At 38.7% G+C, this 21,662-nt stretch overlaps 1 protein-coding gene across 8 annotated transcripts in view; it reads right to left on the minus strand.

Moving 5' to 3' along the window:
- Positions 1 to 2,295: 2,295 nt before the first annotated feature.
- SGMS2 (sphingomyelin synthase 2) overlaps positions 2,296 to 21,662 on the minus strand; it is a 112,681-nt gene continuing 93,314 nt past the window's right edge. For 6 of the 8 annotated variants that reach the window (XM_064285458.1, XM_010590492.3, XM_023548561.2 and 3 more), the window contains 3 exons: positions 20,429 to 20,582; positions 15,214 to 15,380; positions 2,296 to 13,695 (listed from right to left, as the gene is read on the minus strand). In XM_064285458.1, the coding sequence (XP_064141528.1) occupies positions 13,492 to 13,695; positions 15,214 to 15,380; positions 20,429 to 20,582 (525 nt within the window). In that variant the 3' untranslated portion in view covers positions 2,296 to 13,491. The other 2 variants (XM_064285461.1, XM_064285460.1) reach the window with 2 other exon arrangements.

The following is a 21,662-nucleotide window of genomic DNA, read 5'->3' on the forward strand; positions in this document are numbered from 1 at the left end:
GAAAGTGCAGAAAGCACTTACGGTAAAGCAGTGGTACTCAAAAGGACTGAGCCGACTGGGCAGGCAAGGTCAGGATGCTAAGGCAGGTGCTGCTGAGGCATGGGGATTTGGCAGTTGGGAAGTCCTGGTAACGCTCGAAAGTGGTGATTTCAATAAACTTGAGGGGCAGGGGCTGGAAGCTATATTGCAATAAGTTAAGAAGTAGGAAGTTGAGATTAACTATTAATTAGTTCAGATTAATCTTTTGAGAGGTTTGGCAAGGAATGAAAGAAGGAGAATATGGCAGGTTAAGACAGTAGCAAGGGATAGCTTTTTTTTTTAATAATGGAAACTATGATCACATTTAAGGAACCCTGGTGATGCAATGGTTAAGCATTTGGCTGCTTAATCCAGCGGCTCTTTCAGAGATAAACCCGACGATCTGCTTCCATAAGGATTACAGCTTAGAAAACCCTATGGGGCAGTTCTACTCTGTCACGTGGGGTCGGTATGAGTCAAAATCAACTCAGTAACGCACAACAACAACATGATCACATCTGTAAATTGAGGTAAAGGAGTCATTAGAGAGGGAAAGATTAAAGATGTAAGAGGAATTAACTGGTAGGACAAGGTCTTAGAATATTCAATATCAGGGAATACAAGGCAAAAATAGAAGAGTTAGCTTTGCAAAGGAAAAGGAACACTTCTCTGAGACAGAAAGGAAGAAAGATAGGTGAAGGTGTGGAGACATTTTGAGATTAAGAGTAGGGAAATTCAGAGCTGAGGGCCACCATAATTTTATGGACATAGGGAATAAGATTATCTGTGGTGTCAAAATATGGAAGAGAGGTGAAAATTTGGAACCCTGATGAGATTTAACTCAGCATTCTGGCACTGATTCAACTCCAATTCTCTTGTGATACCTACTTTGACACATTGGTCTTCTCACTTCATAATTCTTTTTAACTCTGGTAGTCTGATCACAAATATTTATCACTTAATTATAATCATTTGATAATTATTTTGTGTGTTGGTCATTTCTCCCCAACTATCTTTATGTTCCTAATAACCAAAAACCAAACCAAACCCAGTGTTTTTGAGTTGATGACAACAAATAGTGACCCTATAGGACAGAGTAGAACTGCCCCATAGAGTTTCCAAGGAGCACCTAGCGGATTCAAACTGCTGACCCTTTGCTTAGCAGCCATAGCACTTAACCACTACGCCACCAGGGTTTCCATGTTGCCTAATATGCCTAGCAAATTCCAGATACCTTGTGGTAACTTTCTGTGAATATTGGCTAAGCCAGTAATTCTCCACAGGGGGCAGTCTTACCCCCTAGGGGACATGTGGCAATGTCTGGAGACCTTTTTGGTTGTCACAACTGGGGAAATTATTATAACTGGAGACTGCTACCAGCATCTAGTAGGTAGAAGCCAGGAATGCTGGTAAACATCCTGCAATGCACAGGACAGTTGCCCACAACAAAGAATTATTTGGCCCAGAATGTTGATAGTTCTGAGATTGAGAAACCCTGTGCTAAACTCACCATGCTTACTCCTGCACCAACTTTTTTTCTATTTCTTTTCCCCTCCCCACAATTGACTGGCCAGCTCCTACCTGGTCTTTAGGATTAATTGGGTCAGTTACTATTATAATTGACTTCTTTTACAATTGAAAGTGATTACTTTACAGATTAAATTAAGGATATTACCAGTTTTGCTACCACCCACCTGACAGTTTGTTGTACTGTGGTGGCTTCATGTTGCTATGATGCTGGGAGCTATGCCACTGATATTTCAAATACCAGCAGGTCATCCATGATGGACAGGTTTCAGTGGAGCTTCCAGACTAAGGCAGGCTAGGAAGAAAGGCCAACGAAAACCCTATAGATCACAACAGAATATTGTCTGATATAGTGCTGGAAGATGAGCTCCCCAGTTTGAAGGCACTACACAATAGCCACAAGAATGGGCCAGGCAATGTTATATGTAAGGACACCATGAGTCAGAACTGACTCAAGGCAACTAGTAACACCAGCTTTACTTGGATGACTCCAAATCCTTTGCTTCCAGTCTAATAACCTAGCTCGTAACTTCTGCTACACCTGCTGAAAACATCTGCAAGTGCATTTCCTACCATGACCTCAAAGATCACATGTCCGACAGACCCTCCTCCACTCAGGGCTACAGTACTCATTACCCAAGTTTGAAACCTTTCAATTTGTTTTGATTCCTCATATTTCTTTCTAGACTGATACTTCAGGGATTGAGCCCCATTAGCATATTTATTCCTTATGATATCTCTTGAACTTGCCTCTTCCCTAAGTCTTTTTTTTTTTTTTTTAACATCACCAACCATTCTCCACAGGACCCCTGGCTATTCTGAAACCCTTAGGGCTCCCCTTTGCTCATATAGTAACATTTAAGTCCTCAGCTTGACATAAAGCCCTACTCTCGCTCATCCTGGTCACCTTTTTGAGCCAATCTCCAATGAATCTCTGAATTAATCTGGGCTATACATTGATCAGAGCCCTGGTGGCTCAGTGTTTAAGCATTCAGCTGCTAACCAAAAGGTTGGCAATTCGAATCCACCAGTTGCTCCTTGGAAACCCTACGGGGTAGGTCTATTCTTTCCTATACGGTCACTATGAGTCAGGATGGACTCGATGGCAATGGGTTTGGTTTTTGGTATACACTGACCCCTGAGCATGCTGTAGACCTAGACCTCTGAGCCTTTGCCATAGTCTCTCCCTACTTTGTGTGCCCTGTGCTGCTTATTCAAATCCTAACTTTTGTAGTTCATTTTAAGTCTCTCCTATTGTTGTTGTCGTTAGCTGCCATGGAGTTGGCTGCAACTCATGGTCACCCTATGCACAACGGAACAAACCCGGTCATACCCATGATTGGCTGTGGATCAGACCACTGTGATCTGGAGGGTTTTCACTGGCTGATTTTCAGAAGCAGCCTTCCCTAATGGCTCTAATCCACCTTGGCCTCCTTTCTCTGATCTATTTACTGCCTCTTCCGCCTGCTGGCACTAGGCCAGCACGTGTCCCTAGTATTAGCAACTTTTTCAGTAACCGTACAATCCCCCTGAGGAAACCATAAGCTGTGCAAACCAGGGACAATTTTTTATACCTTCTTTGTAGTCCAAGGACTGTGTAGTCCAAGTATCATAGATGTTTAATAAATGTCATTGGTACATTTATCTGTAAAATTTTTGGAGGATAGTAGTTAGAAAAGATTTAATAATGCTTGTAAACAAACCTCAAGAATTTACTTGAATCACTAAACAGAATGCTTACTCTTATAAACATAAAGCATGTTTTTATGGAGCCAAAAAACCTAAAATTAAATTCGGAATTATCAACAAAAAGAAAGTAACATACGCCAAACCACGTCCTAATATGATAAGATTATAGCTCACATTTGTATTATTTTACTTTCAGCCTGAATTTAAAGAAAGGAACTAGTAACTGAAGCAGTTATTAAAATATGAAAGTGCCCTAATGATTTTGTATGGTCAGAGTTAGTTATTACTCCATCTCCAAAATTCATCTTTCCCTGAATCTAATTTAAAACAAAAAGAAAATACTGCCTAGCTTTTGGTTAGCAGCCTTGGCTCGCCATAGCTCTTAACCACTGTGCCAGCAGGGCTCCATAACCAGTGCTAGAGGTTCTGAACTTGGAATCACAAATGAGCTTCAGGGGTACCTTAGCTGCCTAGCAATTGCATGTACACTCTCTGTGCACATGTGAACCTTTCTGGGGCTGGGGGAAGGTCCCTGACTTTCTAGATATTCTCCAAAAAAACAAATGAAACCCCCAAACCAGTATCTCAACAAAAGGGCAAAAATCACTGATCTCGGTAACACGACCTCAATGGGAAAGGGCATTTCATCTTAGATTGTACTGAAATTTAAGCCCTTTGGTTTGTTCCAGTAATCCTGCCAGAAAAGCACCAGTTGCAAAAAGGTTCCTATTTTAAGTTATTCTCCTGGGAGAGAGGGAGATTCATTTTGATATATTCTCTGGTGCTTTGGGCAATTTAATTTTAAATAGCTTCTGCAGGAGATTTTCCACCACGTCTCTTGGGACGGCAGATGCACAACAAAACAGTCTTTATTTAACGCCTTTGTCTGATTTTCAGTCTAACTCTCTTTGATATAATTTAATCTCAAGACCCTCAGAGGGACTGCCCAAATTCTGGTGTTCCCCCAATACATAGGCAGGTCATATAAGTCAGATCACTAGCTTAGGTACTGGTAAAGTACAATGACTCTGTATACATCTGTACGCCCTGGGGCTTATTCTGCCTTCATCTCCAGGGCTCCACTGCCACTGGCCTCAGGCAGGTGTACCCTGAAAGGAGAGGATGGGAGGAGGGGGTAATGGTGCCTTTGGCTCATTAACCACACATCTATTGTAGGGTGCTATCGATTGAATCGTGTCCCCCCAAAAGATATGTTGAAATCCTGGTACCTGTGATTGTGAACTTGTTTGGAAATAGGGCCTTTGAAGATGTTATCAGTTAACATGAGGCTGTATTAGAGTCCTAAACCAATATGAATGGTGTCCTTATAAAAGAGACACAGACACACACGGAGGTAAGACAGCCATTTGAAGATGGAGGTAGAGATTGGAGTTATGCTGCCACAAGCCAAAGAACAAGTGTGGCTACCAGAAGCTTGGAGAGACAAGGAAGCTCTTCTAGAGCCTTCAGAGAGAGAGCATGGCCCTGCCAACATCCTGAATTTAGAGTTCTAGCCTCCAGAACTAAGACAATTTCTGTTGTTTCAAGCCACCCAGTCTGTTACGGCAGCCCTAGGGAATTACTACATAGGATATGAGGGTAAAAAGACGAAAAAGGTATTTATAGATGAAAAGACCAGAGTTAATGTGGAACAAGAATTCTGCTAAATGTGGGTCACAAAATCTTACAGGGCTCAGTCTCATGTGCTCCCCAACTTTGTTCTCAAACAGCATAACACCCGTCAGTCGAGAGATCTTGAAGAGGCATTTCTTCTTTTCATGCATTCTTCACATGTTGGACAACTTTTTTATCACAAGGAGAAAATTGTGGACGTTGGCATCCCTGGGGCTGGAGTCTGTGTTCATCAGCTCTGCGTTCCTTGCCCCGCATTTACCTGAGTCTGAGTTCTCTCAATTGTGTAAAAGCAGCAGAATGAGAGCTACCGGGTAAGAGCGTTGTGAACATTAAATAGAAATAAACCACTCAGCAGTGGTACATCGCAGCTTCTCACCAAGTACTGGCTTCTTTTCTTTTACCCAAATAAATACATGGTTTAAAGAATTTAGAAAAACAGTTAAGTGCTTGAATATAAACACTGAAATAAAGCGTGCCCCAAAACTTGGCCAGAAGTATGCACACATGTTGATTTGGACAGCTTGGACAGAGAACTTACCAGCTAATGCCAGAACCAAATAGCCCTAGGGCTTCACTTTGGTCATTTGTGGGGCACAGAATCCACCCAGCTTATGGTGACCCCGGAGACTCTGTTCCATTTCATCAGAGCTTTGCTGTCTTTTGAAAGTAGGTCCCTGTATTCCTCCTCTTTTCCCAGGAAGATCTTTATTGCCCAGGGAAAATAAACCCAAAGAGTCATATTTAAAGTCTTAGGCAATTTGGTGTGTCACCTGTTAACCTGTGTAAGATATTAAACTGCATAATAGTGTGCAATCCTGCAAGCGAAACTTGCACTGTGTTTGATTTATTCTAATAAATTTGTGAGTTCAAATGCTTGGGGATTCGTTTGCTCTCAGGGCCATTTTGCATGAGGAACATTGATTTTTCTCACCTTTGAAATGCAGTAAACTGCAGCTAAGAAAAATCAGTAGCATCTGACAAAGAACCTATTCTAAACACCAGTTGCCCTCTTAACAAACTAATTGACTGATAAGAGAATAAAATCCATGATCTTTGCCTTAGAAAATGGATCCTAAATATTTGTGAGGATGGCCATAGCAATTACGACAGGAAAGCGGTAAGCTATAGGCAGAGAGAATTAAACTCACAGCCAGAAAGAACTAAACTCAAGTTCTAGCTCTAACATTTATAAATCCTTTCATCTCATAAAATGGGGTCACCCCCACTTGCCTTGTCTAACTCACAGGCTTATGCAGATTAAGGAATGTGTGTCAAGCATAAAAACTGTAAAATGCTATGCCTCATTACATGGGCCACCTGTGAATTAAATGTGTAGCATATATACTCATATTAGTGCATAATCCATCACTATTCTCACTTACATTAGTGAATAATCCTAGATTACGCTTCTGAGATTCTTAAGTATCTTACTAAGAAAATGAAATGTTAGATATCAAGATGTGTGAAGCATCTTGTTACTTACCTCACTTACAAGCCAATAAATTAGCCTGTTTCTGTTTCATGGATGCTGGGGGAATACAAAAGATTCCTGGGTCAGAGATGAAGACTTTATTTCTCACGGCACAGCAGTAGCTAAAGCGTTGCCTGGTTGCTTTGGTTCCCCTTGTCCCCCAGGTCCCACAGAGGCAACACAGGTAGGTGTTTGCAACTCAGCTGAGAAACACTAATTTTGGAGTATTTATCATATATATAGTAAACGGAAGCAAGCTCTTTTTATTTGAGGTGATATGTTACCTCATTCCTCAAGGTTGCTCGTTGCAAAAACAACCCTGGGAATATCCCTGGTAAAAGCAGCCAAGGCCTTGACTTCTTGGCATTCCAGCAAAAACATGCTAGGATAGATGCCCAAGGCCCAGAGTGGATTGCCTCTCCCAACATTTAGATTAAATAAAATCTAGTGTAAATTTGGCTAAAATATCAAAAAGAAAAGGACGATAAAATTCAGTACTAATGCATCCAGAAAAGTAGTTAGCTCTCAATCCTCTGTAACACCTAGCGGGTTCGTTGTGAAGGACCTATTGACATTTCCTTAACCTTGCAAACCCAAGACAACATATTTTATACTATTGAATGTGTTTCAACGTGACCTAAGAGTTACGGATGCGGTTTACTGCGCAGACATTCACAAATTTTGATGGCAGGAGTTTTATTCGTTAGCAACTCTGCTGCATGCTACACAGTAGCACTCAAATGCTTGGTGAAAGAAGCTTCCTGTCTTCCTACCCCTAGCAGGAGATTCAAGTCAGAGAAGCCGAAGCTTGTCAAAACACGGGGTCACTTGCCATTTGAATCGTAGGGCGTAATTATCTAGAGGGACTGAGGCTTTTTCCAAATACAAGACTGTAATGACCTGTGACAAATAAGACCTTAGACTTGAAGCTAAATCCATGGGTAAGTATGAATATAGGTGATGCTTTTCCTTCCTCAAATGGGATGCGAATGGGGTGGGGGTTAAGGTAAGTGAATGTGTATTCACCTTCTAGTGACACTAGCAAAAGCCTTTTATCTACTCTTTGCATGTCTAATTCTGGTAGCAGGACTTGTTTGGACACACCACTATCCTCCAATCCTCAGATCTACAGCATTATACCTGTAAGACAGAGATCTCAAACCAAGCATGGATTATAATAATCTTCCTATTCAACCATTCTTATTTTGGTTTTAAAGTGTTTTTATTACTTATGAAATTTGCCCATAATTTGTATGTTTCAAAATGTCATTTAAACTATCATTTAAAGTTGCCTACTGAGTCCTCGTTGGAGCTAGCTTAAGAAAGTTACTATAAAAAAAAAAAAAAAAAAAACAATGATCAACACTTTCAAACATGGCCAGAGATTTTTTTTTTTATCCTTTCATAGGAGGTACACTCAAGAGCTTTCACGTAGAGAAAACAAATGACTGAGAAGAGTGTACCCTTATTATTCATTTTCCTAATTACTGATAAATGGAATGTAGAACAAATAAGCCTGTTAATAAAAGATGATGTTAGTTCCTTGTACAATGTATGGAAGTTCAAGTTCGTTCCTTATATAATATATTCTAGGTAAGGGGAGGCCTTGAAGCTATGGTTAGCAAAATCAGCATGCCAATGTTTCAGGCAGGAGCAGCGACCCTCCCTATGCGAGCTTTTCATCCAAGGCTTGGGTAGAGGTGGAGGAAAGACTATTCTGATCTACACTCTATCATCTCCAGATAATCCAGGGATAAAACCTTAACTGTATCCAACAATTTAACGTTGTTGCTGTTCAGTCAATTCTGACTCGTGGCAAACCAACGTGTGCAGAGTAGAACTGCTCCATGAGGTTTTTAAGGCTGTGACCTTTCACAGGAAGATCTTCAGGTCTTTCTTCTGAGGGGCCTCTAGGTGGGTTTGGACTGCCAACCTTTCTGCTAGCAGTCCAACGCTGAACCATTTCTGCCACCCAGGGACCCCTAACAACTTAATATTTGAACCTTATTACCTTATGCCATCTAATTGCTTTTATTAAATGTGTCTTTGGGGTCATGCCCTCGCCATCCATCCTAGAGCCCAACAACAACTGTTGCCATCACTAGGAAGTCTAGTTGTGCCCCCTCTGTGATGTCGTGAGGATGACATTTCTTCCGAACTGAATAACAGAAAAGTCTCTGCTTTCCTTGAAGAATTAATGACTTTTGCCCCCTGATGAACAATGAAAATTGGATTCATGAAGCATGTAACTGATTTTTTTTTCTTCTCTATGAATGAATTGGTTGTGAATTAATTTTCACCTTAAATCCAAAGACAGGAAAAATAACACACTCTCCAGTTTATTGTCAACACCACTCACTAAAGGTTATCACCTTATTTTAAGAAATAGTGTTTGATGAAAATAATCCTCGTGTGGCTTTCATAAAAAAAAAAAAAATCATAAGTACTCTAAACCTGAATAAATTTAAGAAATCTTAAAAAGAGAAACCAAATTTTTTAAATTGAAAGAAACAGTAATACTAATTTGGAAAAGACTGTTGATGTCACTGTGGTTTATTGAGTAAATATAAAGTAAAGGCTCTTGCATTTTTTTTTTAAAGCAAACCCAAAGAGATTAGAAATGAAGTACACGTCTTTTTTAGAAAACAAACACAAATTAGTTTTAACTAACAATCAGGCACTTAAAATGTAAATGTAAAATGTTGGCATTTTAGAAGCATAAACTGTAGTTATACTCCTAAATTCCTCCTGAAATGTATTTACAAACACAAAAGCACAAGCATGGAATATGTATTTTTAAACAAAGATAATCTCTTCTTTTTAAAAAAACTAATCTGAACTCAAATCCTATGACAGACCAACGATTAAGGTACTGGTGGGTAGGAGAAAAGAGCTTCTGAAACTTAGATACTTGATTAAAATGTAAGCATTTAATAAAACTATTACAATAGCATATATTGTATATATCATAATGAAAAATATATGTCAGGAAAATAATGAATTCTAGACTTAAAATTTTACTTTACAACAAGGCACTTAACACACTGAAACAGTACAGTAAATTTCCAAAAGAATGCAATTGGCTACTTCTCAAACCTTGTAGTAATAGTTGTTTTGTGAATATACTATCACAGAACCAGACATTTTGCAGCATTAATCATTGCATAGGAGGTAAATTAAATAATGAATTCCAACTTGGCCACTAGATTAGCTTATGTTTATAGTTTCTTCTTTTCTTTTAAAGGACAGTTTTAAATAATTATACAATAATAAACTATTCTCATTCATGATTCATTTAGAACACAGTATAGATAAATTAATGAGCAATAAAATAAATCAGAAATTATAAGATGTATAGCTGTATAAAAACTTATCTTTGGGTACCTTTGACATGATTTTCAGTGTCTGGGTATTGAAGTCAAGAGCACTTCTTAATAGAGGAAATCTTTTTAGCAACTTAGTCAAAGGAGTTAAATTATTGCAACACAATGGCATTAGAAAAACAGAAATCTTTATACATACAAATAGAAAAGCCTTCAACAGGTGGCAGATTTCTTACAATATACTTGATTTAATCATGTAAACTCATTTATTAAGAATTTCCTTCTCACACTTCATTACATGACAAGAGGTGAATGTGTTAAGACTGGTTTAAATTTATAATCAGTTTTACAGTGCAAAACAAAAACAAACAAAAAATGAAGTACAAAGTATTCAAGGAACAAGATGTGAACTTTTAATTAAAAAAGAAGCTGCATGAGTTCTAGTACGTCAAAAAAAAGAAAGCAAGCCAGCCAACTTCGTGTTTCAAAGTAAACATAGTGTAGGTAGTTATAAAGGGAGACATTAATGATTGTGATAATGAGAGGTAAAAACATCCTATAAATTTTCTTTGCCCAAATGAAAAGATTAGAATTGCAACTCCATAAAAATCTGAGCACATTTTCCCCTTTGGAAAAGGCTGAAATTAAAATGCCTTTAAAAGAACTCCTTTTCCATGATAGTTTGAAATTATTGGAAAAAATAATAAACAAATGCCTTTAAAAAACTTGAAAATATACTTAAAAAATGGAAAGTTTGCTGTCCAATGTACTAAAATATACCTACTAAAATTCACATATGTATTTCCACAAGGGGGCACTACTATGCAGCAAAGAACCCTATGCAACGTCATCCATAGACCAGACTAGAGACTCAAGGTTCACTCCCCAAAGCAGCCTTCCTCCACAGCAAAACTTGTTTCCCAGGATGCCAGTCAATTAAAGAACAAATTCACAATTACATCAGGTAGAACTGGTGAAATAATGCTTTATTTTCAAAGCTCAAGGAGGAGCTAGAAAAATAGAATCAGAGCAGAACTCGTTTGTATTTTAAAGAATAATTTTTAAAAATGTAGCATAATTTGTAGGAATTGTATGTATAGATATTTCACAGAAGGACTAAATTACAGGAAAAGCTTCCAACAGGTGCACTGGTTTACAAAAAAAAAAATGACAATGGATAACGACCTTGCTTGTAACTTAATTGGCAAAGAAAAGGAGTTTCCAAAATTTACTGCTTCAAAGGTAAGATCCTAAGGGTTTGTGTTTTATGATTCCAAAGTGATACGTGGGTTAAATCTTAACTTTGCTTTCCTAAATGTCAATGAGTTCGCTATTCTCATCTCCCATCTTGATTTTTGTTTCCCCTGCATGATTTTCAAATCACATGTGTTCCCAGCACTTGTGACAGAATTATGACATGTACTTGCAAAGGACATGAGAGCAGTAGTGTCCACTCGTGGGGTCACAGGTGTTTGTAAAGTTCTTTAAAAGGCGAGGACATGTTTTAAAAACTGAATTACTTGACTAAGGGTTAAGGGTCTTCGGTAATCAATGCACAATGACTTTTAAAGCTTAAACAGTTTTCCTTATTTACATGGAAAAAAAAAAAAAGGTGGTTATCAAAACCCCAGCTGAATAAGGCTCTAGGATATACCAAACTGTTTTATTTGAATTAGAGGCTCCATAAAAATACCCTATATTGAAGGGCAAAACCCAGGCTTGAGAGCCAAGTGCTTTCCCTCATAATCAGACAACAGGGATTTAAAATCAAGGTGTTTCCAAGCAGACCTTGATCTATCACAGGTGTCAATATTTAATAATATTTAATCAATGGAGATGATGCAGAATTATGGTTAGACACATCAAGTAGGCTACAGATTACATTTATTATTGATTTATTAATAATAAATACCAGAAAAATCCTTGTGCTTCAAAGCCTGCCAAGGATATTTAGAGTTTCAATTCTTGTTTTAAATAATCAGACTAGACAGTCTTTCTTCTGGCTTTGAATTCAGCTACCCTTGTCTTTAGGAATTTATTCTTTGATTACACAAAGAAAGAGCCATACTGAAAACATACACAGAATTTTAGCACCAAAGAATGATGACTCTTCTGAACAGATTCGTATTGTGCTTTTCTCAAACAATTTAAAGGTCAATTTTATGTACTTAATCAAGGATAACTAGTTTTCGTGATAATGATAGACTTAGGGATGCTTTTCATTCTACGAGGAGGGAAAATTTCACCTTCAAGATAAATGGAACAACTCCTTCCACCCTCACTCGCTCTCCCACACTTGCACCCTGGTGTTGCTGATTTTGTAACCTTTGAAATCTTTTTTTAAGGTTACTAAGAAGTCTTGCAAAGTAGCCTTAAAGTAGTTAAGGAATTAGCCAAGATTTATCCAAAAGATTCAATGGCATTAAGTGATATAATCTAGTCGTTTAAAAAGGAGCCCCAGTGGTGCAACAGTTAAGCGCTTGGCTATTAACTGATAGGTTGGTGTTTCGAACCCACCCAGTGGCTCTGAGGGAGGAAGACCTGCTCCCATAAAGATTACAGCATAGAAAACCCTATGGGGCAGTTCTACTCTGTCACATTGGGTCATTATGAGTCAGAATTGACTCAATGGCACCTAACAACAGTAACAACAACAACAGTCATTTAAAAATATTATCTACCTTTTTTGCATCACCTCAAAGAAATTTAGAAACAATTATTCCCTTATTGGGTAGTTATAACTGTCTGACACACTGATTCCAACAGATTATAGTGAAGCACCGTGTTATAATTCTCAGAGGGTAAAAGTAAAATGATTCAGTTGTGGTATATGTCTTAGGATCTGTTTATGACACGCTGAGTCTCTTGGTCAAAAGCAAGGATTCATTAACTTTCAGCCACCATCTTGGTTTTGCACAAAGTACAATGTAATAACTATGAAGATACAGACCTGGGAGGGAAATGTAGGCTTGTTCTCCCAGTGGCACCAGCATCAGTTCACACTGGTATGTTTTTAGCCAGTGTCCATGAGCTTGACTGCACTAGGGGTACCAGATGCAAATTTACCAGGCATTTAACTGTGTACTCAAGGATCACTCATTGGCAGAGATAGCCCCATGTGTCCTCTGTATTTGCATTAGACATTTTACAGTGAAATATTTACACACATGTAAAATCTGAGGGGTATGTCAAATACTTCCATGTTTATTTAGATCACCTTTCTTTTTTTTAATATATATAAAATGATCAGTTAAAAAAAAAAAGGAAAAGTGATACACAGTAGCAGCAGCAGTGCACATTCCCAGCCCTGTCATTCCCCACAATAGGGTAGAAGCAAAGTTCACCTGAAGTTTACCAACAGCCCCTGACTCTCTCTTTCACTAATAACCCTAATGTTGAAAACCACTCTCAACATTAGGTTATTCTATTTACACAGTAGCTGTATATATCCAGATATTTTATTTAAAACATTAAGAAATTCTTCTGACCTTGGGAGAAAAAAAAAAAAAAATCCAACATTCTGAAGTAGAGAAAGAATGAGGAAAGGAGTGCTATGTTCTTTGGCACCTCTTTAACAAGCTCATTAGCAAAATCCCAGTTTGGGGGGCTTGTCACCAATGAATGAAGAGCTGCAGGAGAATTATTTTTCTCAGGATGAATAAAAACCAGTCAAGGGATAATACTTTGTTCATTTTTCTAATCATTTACCCACAATTTGGTCCATTTCTTCATTTACCAGTCAGTTCTCCTAAAATAAAAAACAAAACTATACCTTTGGTTACAGCGTTAACTCTTTGGGTATAAGAGCTGATGCCTTGGTTTTGCTCCTCAGGTAGATTTCTCGTTATCTTCACCGATCTTCTGAACCCGTGAATACTTTTTGCAGGACGATTTGAAGCAGCCAGGAGGCCAGGATAGTGGCCAGGAGAAACAGCAAGGAATTGAGCCTTGTACATTTTTCTCAAAAAAATAGAAGATGGGGAACCACCATGCTCGAGACAAGAAATTAGTCTGTGAAGAGATCTTCAAGTTCTGAAAAAGGTAGGGAAAAAGTAAAATTAGATATATTTTTCATGATTTGTGTCCAAATTTTTTTCTTAATTAACCTGTCATTCAGTGTAACCTAACAGGGAAAGCAACATAATTCTGATCATATGGCAGTAACTGTGTTTGTGCCTCGCTCCTAGTTCTGCTGCCATCTTGGCCCCTGCCCTGCAAGCAAATCCACGTAGTGCTTTTCCAAACTCTCTGTGGCTCGCTGCAATTGCCCACTTCTGCCTGCATTTCCAGTAAGAATGGAGACTCAGGGATGGATGTGAGAGTTATTCAGGAGGAATAATTTTTACGATCTGTAAATGGTCAGACCTATGGGTCAAGGAAGACGAAAGACAGAAAAGAGAGCCTAGAGGGTTGAACACATTTAAGAGGAAAAATGAAAATTTTGTTTTGGTGTCAACAGGCTCTTAGGTAGAAGTATAAGAAGGAAAAAGAAGGCTGAAGTTACACAGAGAAATAAAGTAATCCAGAGCAAGGCCATGTATTAGTGGACCCCAGCAACAGAGATACTATTGCAAAAATGAGAGCTGGATTTAGATCCTTTGGGAATGACTTCTCTCAATTGCTTGCAAGTTCTGCAAACATTCCATGTGTCACACAATATGGCAAGGCCATCCAAAGATAAGTAAGTCATGGTACACAGGCTAATTCTATTACACGAAGGGCACACACCAAGGGTAGGGAAAGACAGATAAGGGAAGGAATAATTCTACCCTGGGGCTAGAGCCCGAGAGCAGAAGTTAGCAAAGCCTCCCAGAGAAGGTTGCCTTTGAGCTAGCTCTTCAAGAATGAATGGGAGAAGAAACAAAAGGGCTTCTGGGAGTAGAAAGCAGCAGAAAGAAATCAGAAAAGTTAAGAGGAGAAGCCAGGAGTACCATATCACCAAAAGATGTTACCAAATCCAATAATTCACAAGCTACTTATTTGGCCTGTTTTTCTTTTAATGGAGCCCTGGTGGTACAGTGTTTAAGAGCTCACCAAAAGGTTGGCAGTTTGAATCCACCAGCTGCTCCTTGGAAACCCTGTGGGGCAGTTCTACTCTGTCGTACTAGGTCGCTATGAGTCAAAATCAACTCGACAGCAATAGGTTTGGTTTTTGGTTTATTTTCTTTTAATAGCTTTCATCTTTTCGTCAAAATTAATGTAAGCTCTTTGAGGGAAGACAGCATCTTACCTAGTTCCACCACAGTGCTTCTACAGAGAAGGTTCCTACATTTTAATTTAACATATATGCTTCTTCAATTCTAGTATAATTATATTAGTAAACTACTGTGCCCTATACTTTTATAGCACTTTTATCCTTAATGTCATTTACATTTGTGAAGTTCTTTATTTTGCTTTACTTTATGAAGTTTATGAAGTGAATTGTCCCAAACCACATATTTGGGTGGCAAGAGCAGTTATTTGCATTAACTGATCTAAGACCCCACTGTATGAAAAGAAAGTGACTACATTCAAAGAAAAGAATTGTCCAAGGGTTTCCACTGCTCTCACCTTTTCATTGGCCATTGAATGGTACCACCAGAACAGCCGTGTTGTGATATAATAAGCAATGATCACATCGACAGTATAGTGTTCATGTGCTACAAGAATGCAGATGATCCCGGCAGCACTCAGCAGCCAACAGATTAAATGATACCACCAGAAGTGACGAGGCGAATCTGGACAGTAGAAAAATTATAGTTAATAAGACTCCCAGAGATGAATTTAATGATTACAGTCTGTCCTAATGAACTTAAGTAGAATAATCTAGAGTCTTAAGTAGAATAATCTAGAAATCACTGGAAGGAGAAAATCTATCATCAGAAATGAGTCACTATGAACTGCGCATGTTCCAGTATCAAGGGCGAGCCACTGGTAGCAGGTCTAATGGTCATTCACTGAGATGGTCGTAACATGAGATACTCCAGGTCTTGCCTGCTGCTAATGAGTTGTTTAATAAGGAAGAGGACAGAATTGTTTTTTATTAGGGTTGGTTGGAATTGGCTCATACTGGTTCACATAAGGACCCCTTCTGGAAAGAAAAACAGGAAGGGTCATTAAAAAAAAAAAAAAAAGGTAGTTGTCTATGAAAATAAGAAAAAAAAAAAAGAGAGCAGGAATAATTTTAGATCTTATATAAATTTACTAGTCTGGGGGGAAAATGGTGGCATGTGTGGCAGCAAAATTCTGATTCTTGGCAATTTTACAGTTACTTCCAATGGCAACTATAAAGCACTCCCTATGTAAAGCTTAAAAGAGCCCTGGTGGTGCAGTGGTTAAGCACTTGGCTGCGAACCAAAAGGTGGGCAGTTTGAATCCACCAGCCGCACTTCCCAAAGAAAAATATGGCAGTCTGCTTCCGTAAAGTTTACAGCCTTGGAGACCCTATGGGCCAGTTCTACTAGGTCCTATAGGGTTGCTTTGAGCTGGGACTGACTCCACAGCACACAACAATGAAAACATGTAAAGCTTGGAGTCCTTTGGTGGTGCAAAAGGTTAATGTGCTCAGCAGCTAACCAAAAGGCTGGAGGTTCAAGTCCACCCAGAGGTACCTTGGAAGAAAGACCTAGCAATCTACTTCTGAAAAATCAGCTATTAAAAACCCTATGGAGCACACTTGTACTCTGACACACATGGGGTCGCCCTGAGTTGAAGCTGACTTGACAGCTATGTAAAGTTTAGAATTCCTGCTCATTCACTTACAGGTTTAGCCTCACTGAGGACGCTAAGAAATTCACTACATTGATCAGTGATAAGAGAGAACTGGAGCACTCAGGTTAAACAATTATACAACTACTTCTCACACAGTGCTAATGACATGGATATAATTTAAGCCAGTAACTTTGACAGTTGCTTCTTATTTCTTTTTTTCTATTTTAGAACATTATTAGTTCACAATAAGAATAATCCTGAAATTTATTTCATATTTAGCTGTACTTACAATCATAGTGACATTTACTTTCAAGAAGAATGGTTCAATAAAACTTCAGAAAAAATACCAAATCAAGTAACAACAAGGTATCATTCAAATAAAAACAAATTTTTTTAATAGGTTTTTGCTCTTTTGGTCCCAAGTATAACAGCAAGAAAAGAAACATGAATTTGCATTTGAAAGTGTGATTTTCAGTATGTTCCTCATCATTTCTCAATTGTTTCACTCTGCCACTAAGCTCTAGCAGGTAATTCACAGACTCCTAGAATTTAAGGGTGGGAGAGACCTTAATCTGGCCTGGAGGGCCAGATCCAACCCCCTTCCTGTTATTCTGTAGGCTCACAATGTTAAAAAACTGAACCAACATTTAGAAGTCCGGAAATTTCTGGAAAACTTGGATTTCCGACTTCTCTGCAAAAAAGAAGATAACCTGGAAACAATCGTACCACATTTCTACTTGGCTACAGTTGGCAAGAGCTGAGCAGCAGCTTCTCTCCTCAGAGTAAACATGAATTCTTCAGCACCACAGACCCTACCCTTCCCTAAGGTCTCACACCAACCCTGCTTCCCCTTCTTATAGGTCATCTGCCATTTACCTTAAACATCCAAAACGTGTGGGCAAACCACAATTATTTTGTGTGTATTTATTCACGAGAAGTAAAATTGAAGAAGGTAAGAAGTGGCCTGAATTGTCATTGTATGACTTGTGCAACTGAAAATGAGGTTTCTGGAGTGGCTAGAAACCCTAGCACCAATCTCCTATAAAAATTTATTCCTTTTTTATGCTACCATGTTGGGACCACTGCTCATTAATTGAGACAACTGACAGACCCAAAGAAAATATTCAATATAAACTATTTTGAAAGAGAAATGACAAGATGGTAATCCTTTCTTCGCTCTCATTCTACCTGTAAGAATTTACCAAGCTAAAAAAGATGATCACAACAAATATTAACTAATGTCACTGTCATTGTGGAGCTCTAGTGCTGAATAATAGGGGCAACAGGTTTTGTGTGGTGGCAAAGTTAAAAAAGAAAAAGTGTTCTAAACTAGTGAAACATTTGGTACTAACAGCTAGGCTGACTTAAGCAGGCTAACTTTATAAGGAACCTAGGTCCCAATTATAATATTTGCACAGCTGGATAAAGCCCTATCTTACTAACCCTCAAAGTAGTCTTGGTCCTGCGTTTTCATCTGCTCCCACAACTAAATTTAAATCCACTCATTACAATGAAGCCAGCAAGGAGAGTCCAAACTAATCAAAAGGCAGAAAAGCAAAAATATATACACGATGCATCTAATTCTAGAAATCAACTTCAAAGACACCACTGAAACCACTGTTTACTCAGAACAATAATGCACAGTATAATTTAGAAGGTGATTTCTTTTCCTAATTGCATAGGAGATAGGCAGAAACATGGAACGCCCTGTTTATGTATAGAACTGACTGCGAAGTTGAGTTTGTGTTAAGCATTACAGATTTGCATTTCATTTCTCACCAAAAATCAGAAAGAGCAGAATGTAATTCTTGCCACCCTATATGTAAACCTACAAAATTTTAAAAACCTCAAACCAAAATCACATCTTTGGTAGGAAATGTCTCTACATACCGTGTGGCTTTTATTTAAGGGTGAAAATAATCACAAGTTGCCTGACTATGGCTCTGGGGAAGAAGAAAGAAGAAAAATGAGCAATACGTTCTGCTTGTAGACAACTAGACTATTTTTTGGCAATTCTATAAGATCAGACAACTTGGATTTCCAGAAATTCTAAACACAGCCAAGAGATTAAGAGCATAATCTCTGCAGTCAGCCTGCTTGAGTTTAAATACCAGATTTTCCAATTACTAGGTGTGAACCTTGCCTAGGCACTTACTTTCTCTGTTTCAGTTTCCTCATCTGAGAAATGGAGATAAAAAATAGTGCCTCCTTCACAGGATAGTTGCAAAGATTAAATGAGTTAATTCATGTCAAGCACTTAGAATAGCGTCTTGCATAGTGTTAAGGAGTTCCTGCATAGTGCAAACAGTTAAGTGCTTGACTACTAGCCAAAAGGTTGGCAGTTCAAACCCACCAAGAGGTACCTCAGAAGACAGGTCCAGTAATCTGCTTCCAAAAGGTCACATCCCTGAAAACCCTATGCAGCACAGTTTGCCTGATATACATGGGGTCGCGGTGAGTTGAAATTGACTTGATAGCAACTAACAAAAACAACATACCGTAAGTTAATACCTAACTATGTCTGCTTGCTACTGTTATTGTCAATATTATGTGGTCTTCAGTTAATTTATAAAACTGACTCTCAGTTTCACGGGATGTCTCCGACATTGGTGCAGAGACAGGCCCAGGTCCCCCTTTCCACCCCCTTTTAGTATGAGAGTAGAAACAAAGGGGAAAGATGCAGCGGACTCTTAGCCTTAAAGTCAAGTATGATGAAGTCCCTGTTAACATGCTACTCTCCCTGCTGCAAGTTTGTATGTTGAGTTTACAAAGGTAACAACACAGAAGCTATGCAAGTCTCACAATGTTAAAAGGCTGTACTTCATCTACTATAAACCCAAACCCATTGTTACCAAGTTGATTCCAAGTGGAACTGCCCCATAGGGTTTCCTAGGCTATAATCTTTATGGAAGCAGACTGCCACATCTTTCTCCTATGGAACGGCTGGTGGGTTCAAACTGCTAACCTTTCGGTTAGCAGCTGAGCGCTTAACCACTATGCCATCAGGGCTCCTTCATCTACTATACAGAATCTCAAATCTTTGTCTTATTACCCTCAGAACTAAAACTCCAAGCAATCTGTGGGGCATGAATTCACCTCTGTCCCACTGGAAGATAAGCCTTGATGTCCACAGTACCTTTAGGTCAGACTACACCTATTTGGATTGATGAAGGGCCAAGGCAGGAGGTAGGAGGGAGGAAGACAGGAGAGAAGTCTCCTTCTGCTAGTCTCTGCCTAAGGACTTCCTTTACAATATGCTAAGTAATGTGAATTGAGATAAACATCTTAAAAAACACTGGTTTGGGGTACCTTGGAACTAATTCAAGAGTAAGGGTTAGCATTGACTACCTGTGCAAAAAAGGAAGGAAGTAGCGTCACTACTTCAAAGGGATTTTGAGATAATGGGCTTAAATATACAGAACCTCAGAAACCTATAAAAATGGGATCTGCTAGGCACCTAAAACCAAATACAACCCCACAATGGAGAGGGCATTATTCTGGTCATAGAAAGCTATTGGAATATAAAAGGATTTTATACAATGGGAATTAACCACATAAATAAGGTAAGATATTTCACATTCTTGCCTTTATGTTTAGATCGAGAAAGACAATCTCTTAAGAAGAAAATGATCAGTACTGGCAAAATGTGCCACAGCAATGCCTGCTAAAGCATATAAAGTGGTTGGAAAATGATAAAATTGGCATAAAGAGGGACAAAGATAAGTCTTAAAAAAGGGGAAAACATTAGTCGAATTGTCTGGAATGACAGAATGGAAGTGTCAAATAATTTTAAAGTCTTACTTTTGGCTTTAGAATGCACCAATTCTCTTTGCGATAAACATAACAAGTTCTTCTTAGTTCCAATATTAAAATAGCTTTTCATTTTGAAGCATGCGAAATGCTAAATAGAAGACAGGGCCTGGTTTTAAGCTTCAGTGTTCAAATCATTTATATGTAAATATATATGTTGTTCACAGCTATCAATACCAACAGAGTAAGGCCTCCCATTAGTTTCAAGACCTAGGGTTCCCTCCTACTACAGCAATCAATAAAGTGGGAATGAGCTATTACTTACATTCTTTGATGAACAAATAAGTAAGTGTCAGCACAACGGTGTGACCACTGAAGAGGAAGTCTCCGCACAAGATATGTGAGCCAGTTATGGACAATCCGCCACCAGAAATCAGCCGTAGAATCCGTTCTACTTTTGCCTGAGAGTTTCCGTTGAGCTGAATGACACATGAAGATTAGGAAGGACATTTACAAGCTGATAAAATAATGTCTTAGCCTAGCCTGTGTGACACCTAGAAAGGTCACTACACTGTGATTTTATTTTTTGGATCTAGAAAGTCAAAAAGAATTCAAGGAGGAAGAGAGGGAAGCTCCTTAAATTGGGTTTTATTCATTGTATTGGTGAGTTTTATTGACAAGTTTTAAATTATTCAACACGTTACTAATAATATGTTTTGGTGGAGGTGTGTCCTTGGACAAAGCTTTTAAAAATATTAATAACCAATGACTTCACCACAGCTATGAGCTAAAAAACGGGTCAAAGCTCTTTTGTCTCCTGTTCGCAGGGGGGAAGTCAGGGTTTTGGATGTTAATATTTGATTCTGCTGCATACCACATTACTAATATTCTGCAGAATGTGGGTTCCTTGTCTTAAACACACAACCTAAAGGGTGTCTATAGCTTTATTAATGTCTGATCAAAACATTTATAGTTAAAAACAGGAGCTGCAACAAATTAAATAATTTAAATAGGTTTGAAAGTGGTGGATTGGTGAGGTAATGGCAGCTTAAAAAATAGTACTTTCACAGGAAAAGTTGTCCCAAAGAAGTAACCTGCGTGCAGTGGCAGGTGATCAGGAGAGAGCCCCCTTGGACAAGGGTGTGGAGGCTCCTAGAATTTACTGTGATGATATGAGAATTGTTAGCCCGTGGGAGACAATGATGGGCGACGGCTAGAATTTGAGGCAATGGTCAAAAGGTTATATCCCATTAGAATTTAAGCATACAGGAAGGGGTAGTAGACTTCAGTTTGTCAAAATGGTAGGCACAGAAAATTGGATAATGTTGTGGGGCCAGATGGAGGGACTCAAATCAGTCTAGTACAAAGGGGACGAAATCTTCACAATAGGATTAGAAAAATCAAAGAAGACTACCAACTGCTCTGGCAGGGATCCCAACAGAGGGTTCTGGGCAGAGTAGGAGAAAAACATAGGACAAAATTAAAATTCACACACACACACAAAAAAGACCAGGCTTGTTGTCTGACAGAGACTGGAGAAACCCCAAGAGTTTGGCCCC

This window comes from Loxodonta africana, chromosome 5, assembly GCF_030014295.1.
Source record: "Loxodonta africana isolate mLoxAfr1 chromosome 5, mLoxAfr1.hap2, whole genome shotgun sequence".
NCBI classification, from domain to species: Eukaryota; Metazoa; Chordata; class Mammalia; order Proboscidea; family Elephantidae; genus Loxodonta; species Loxodonta africana.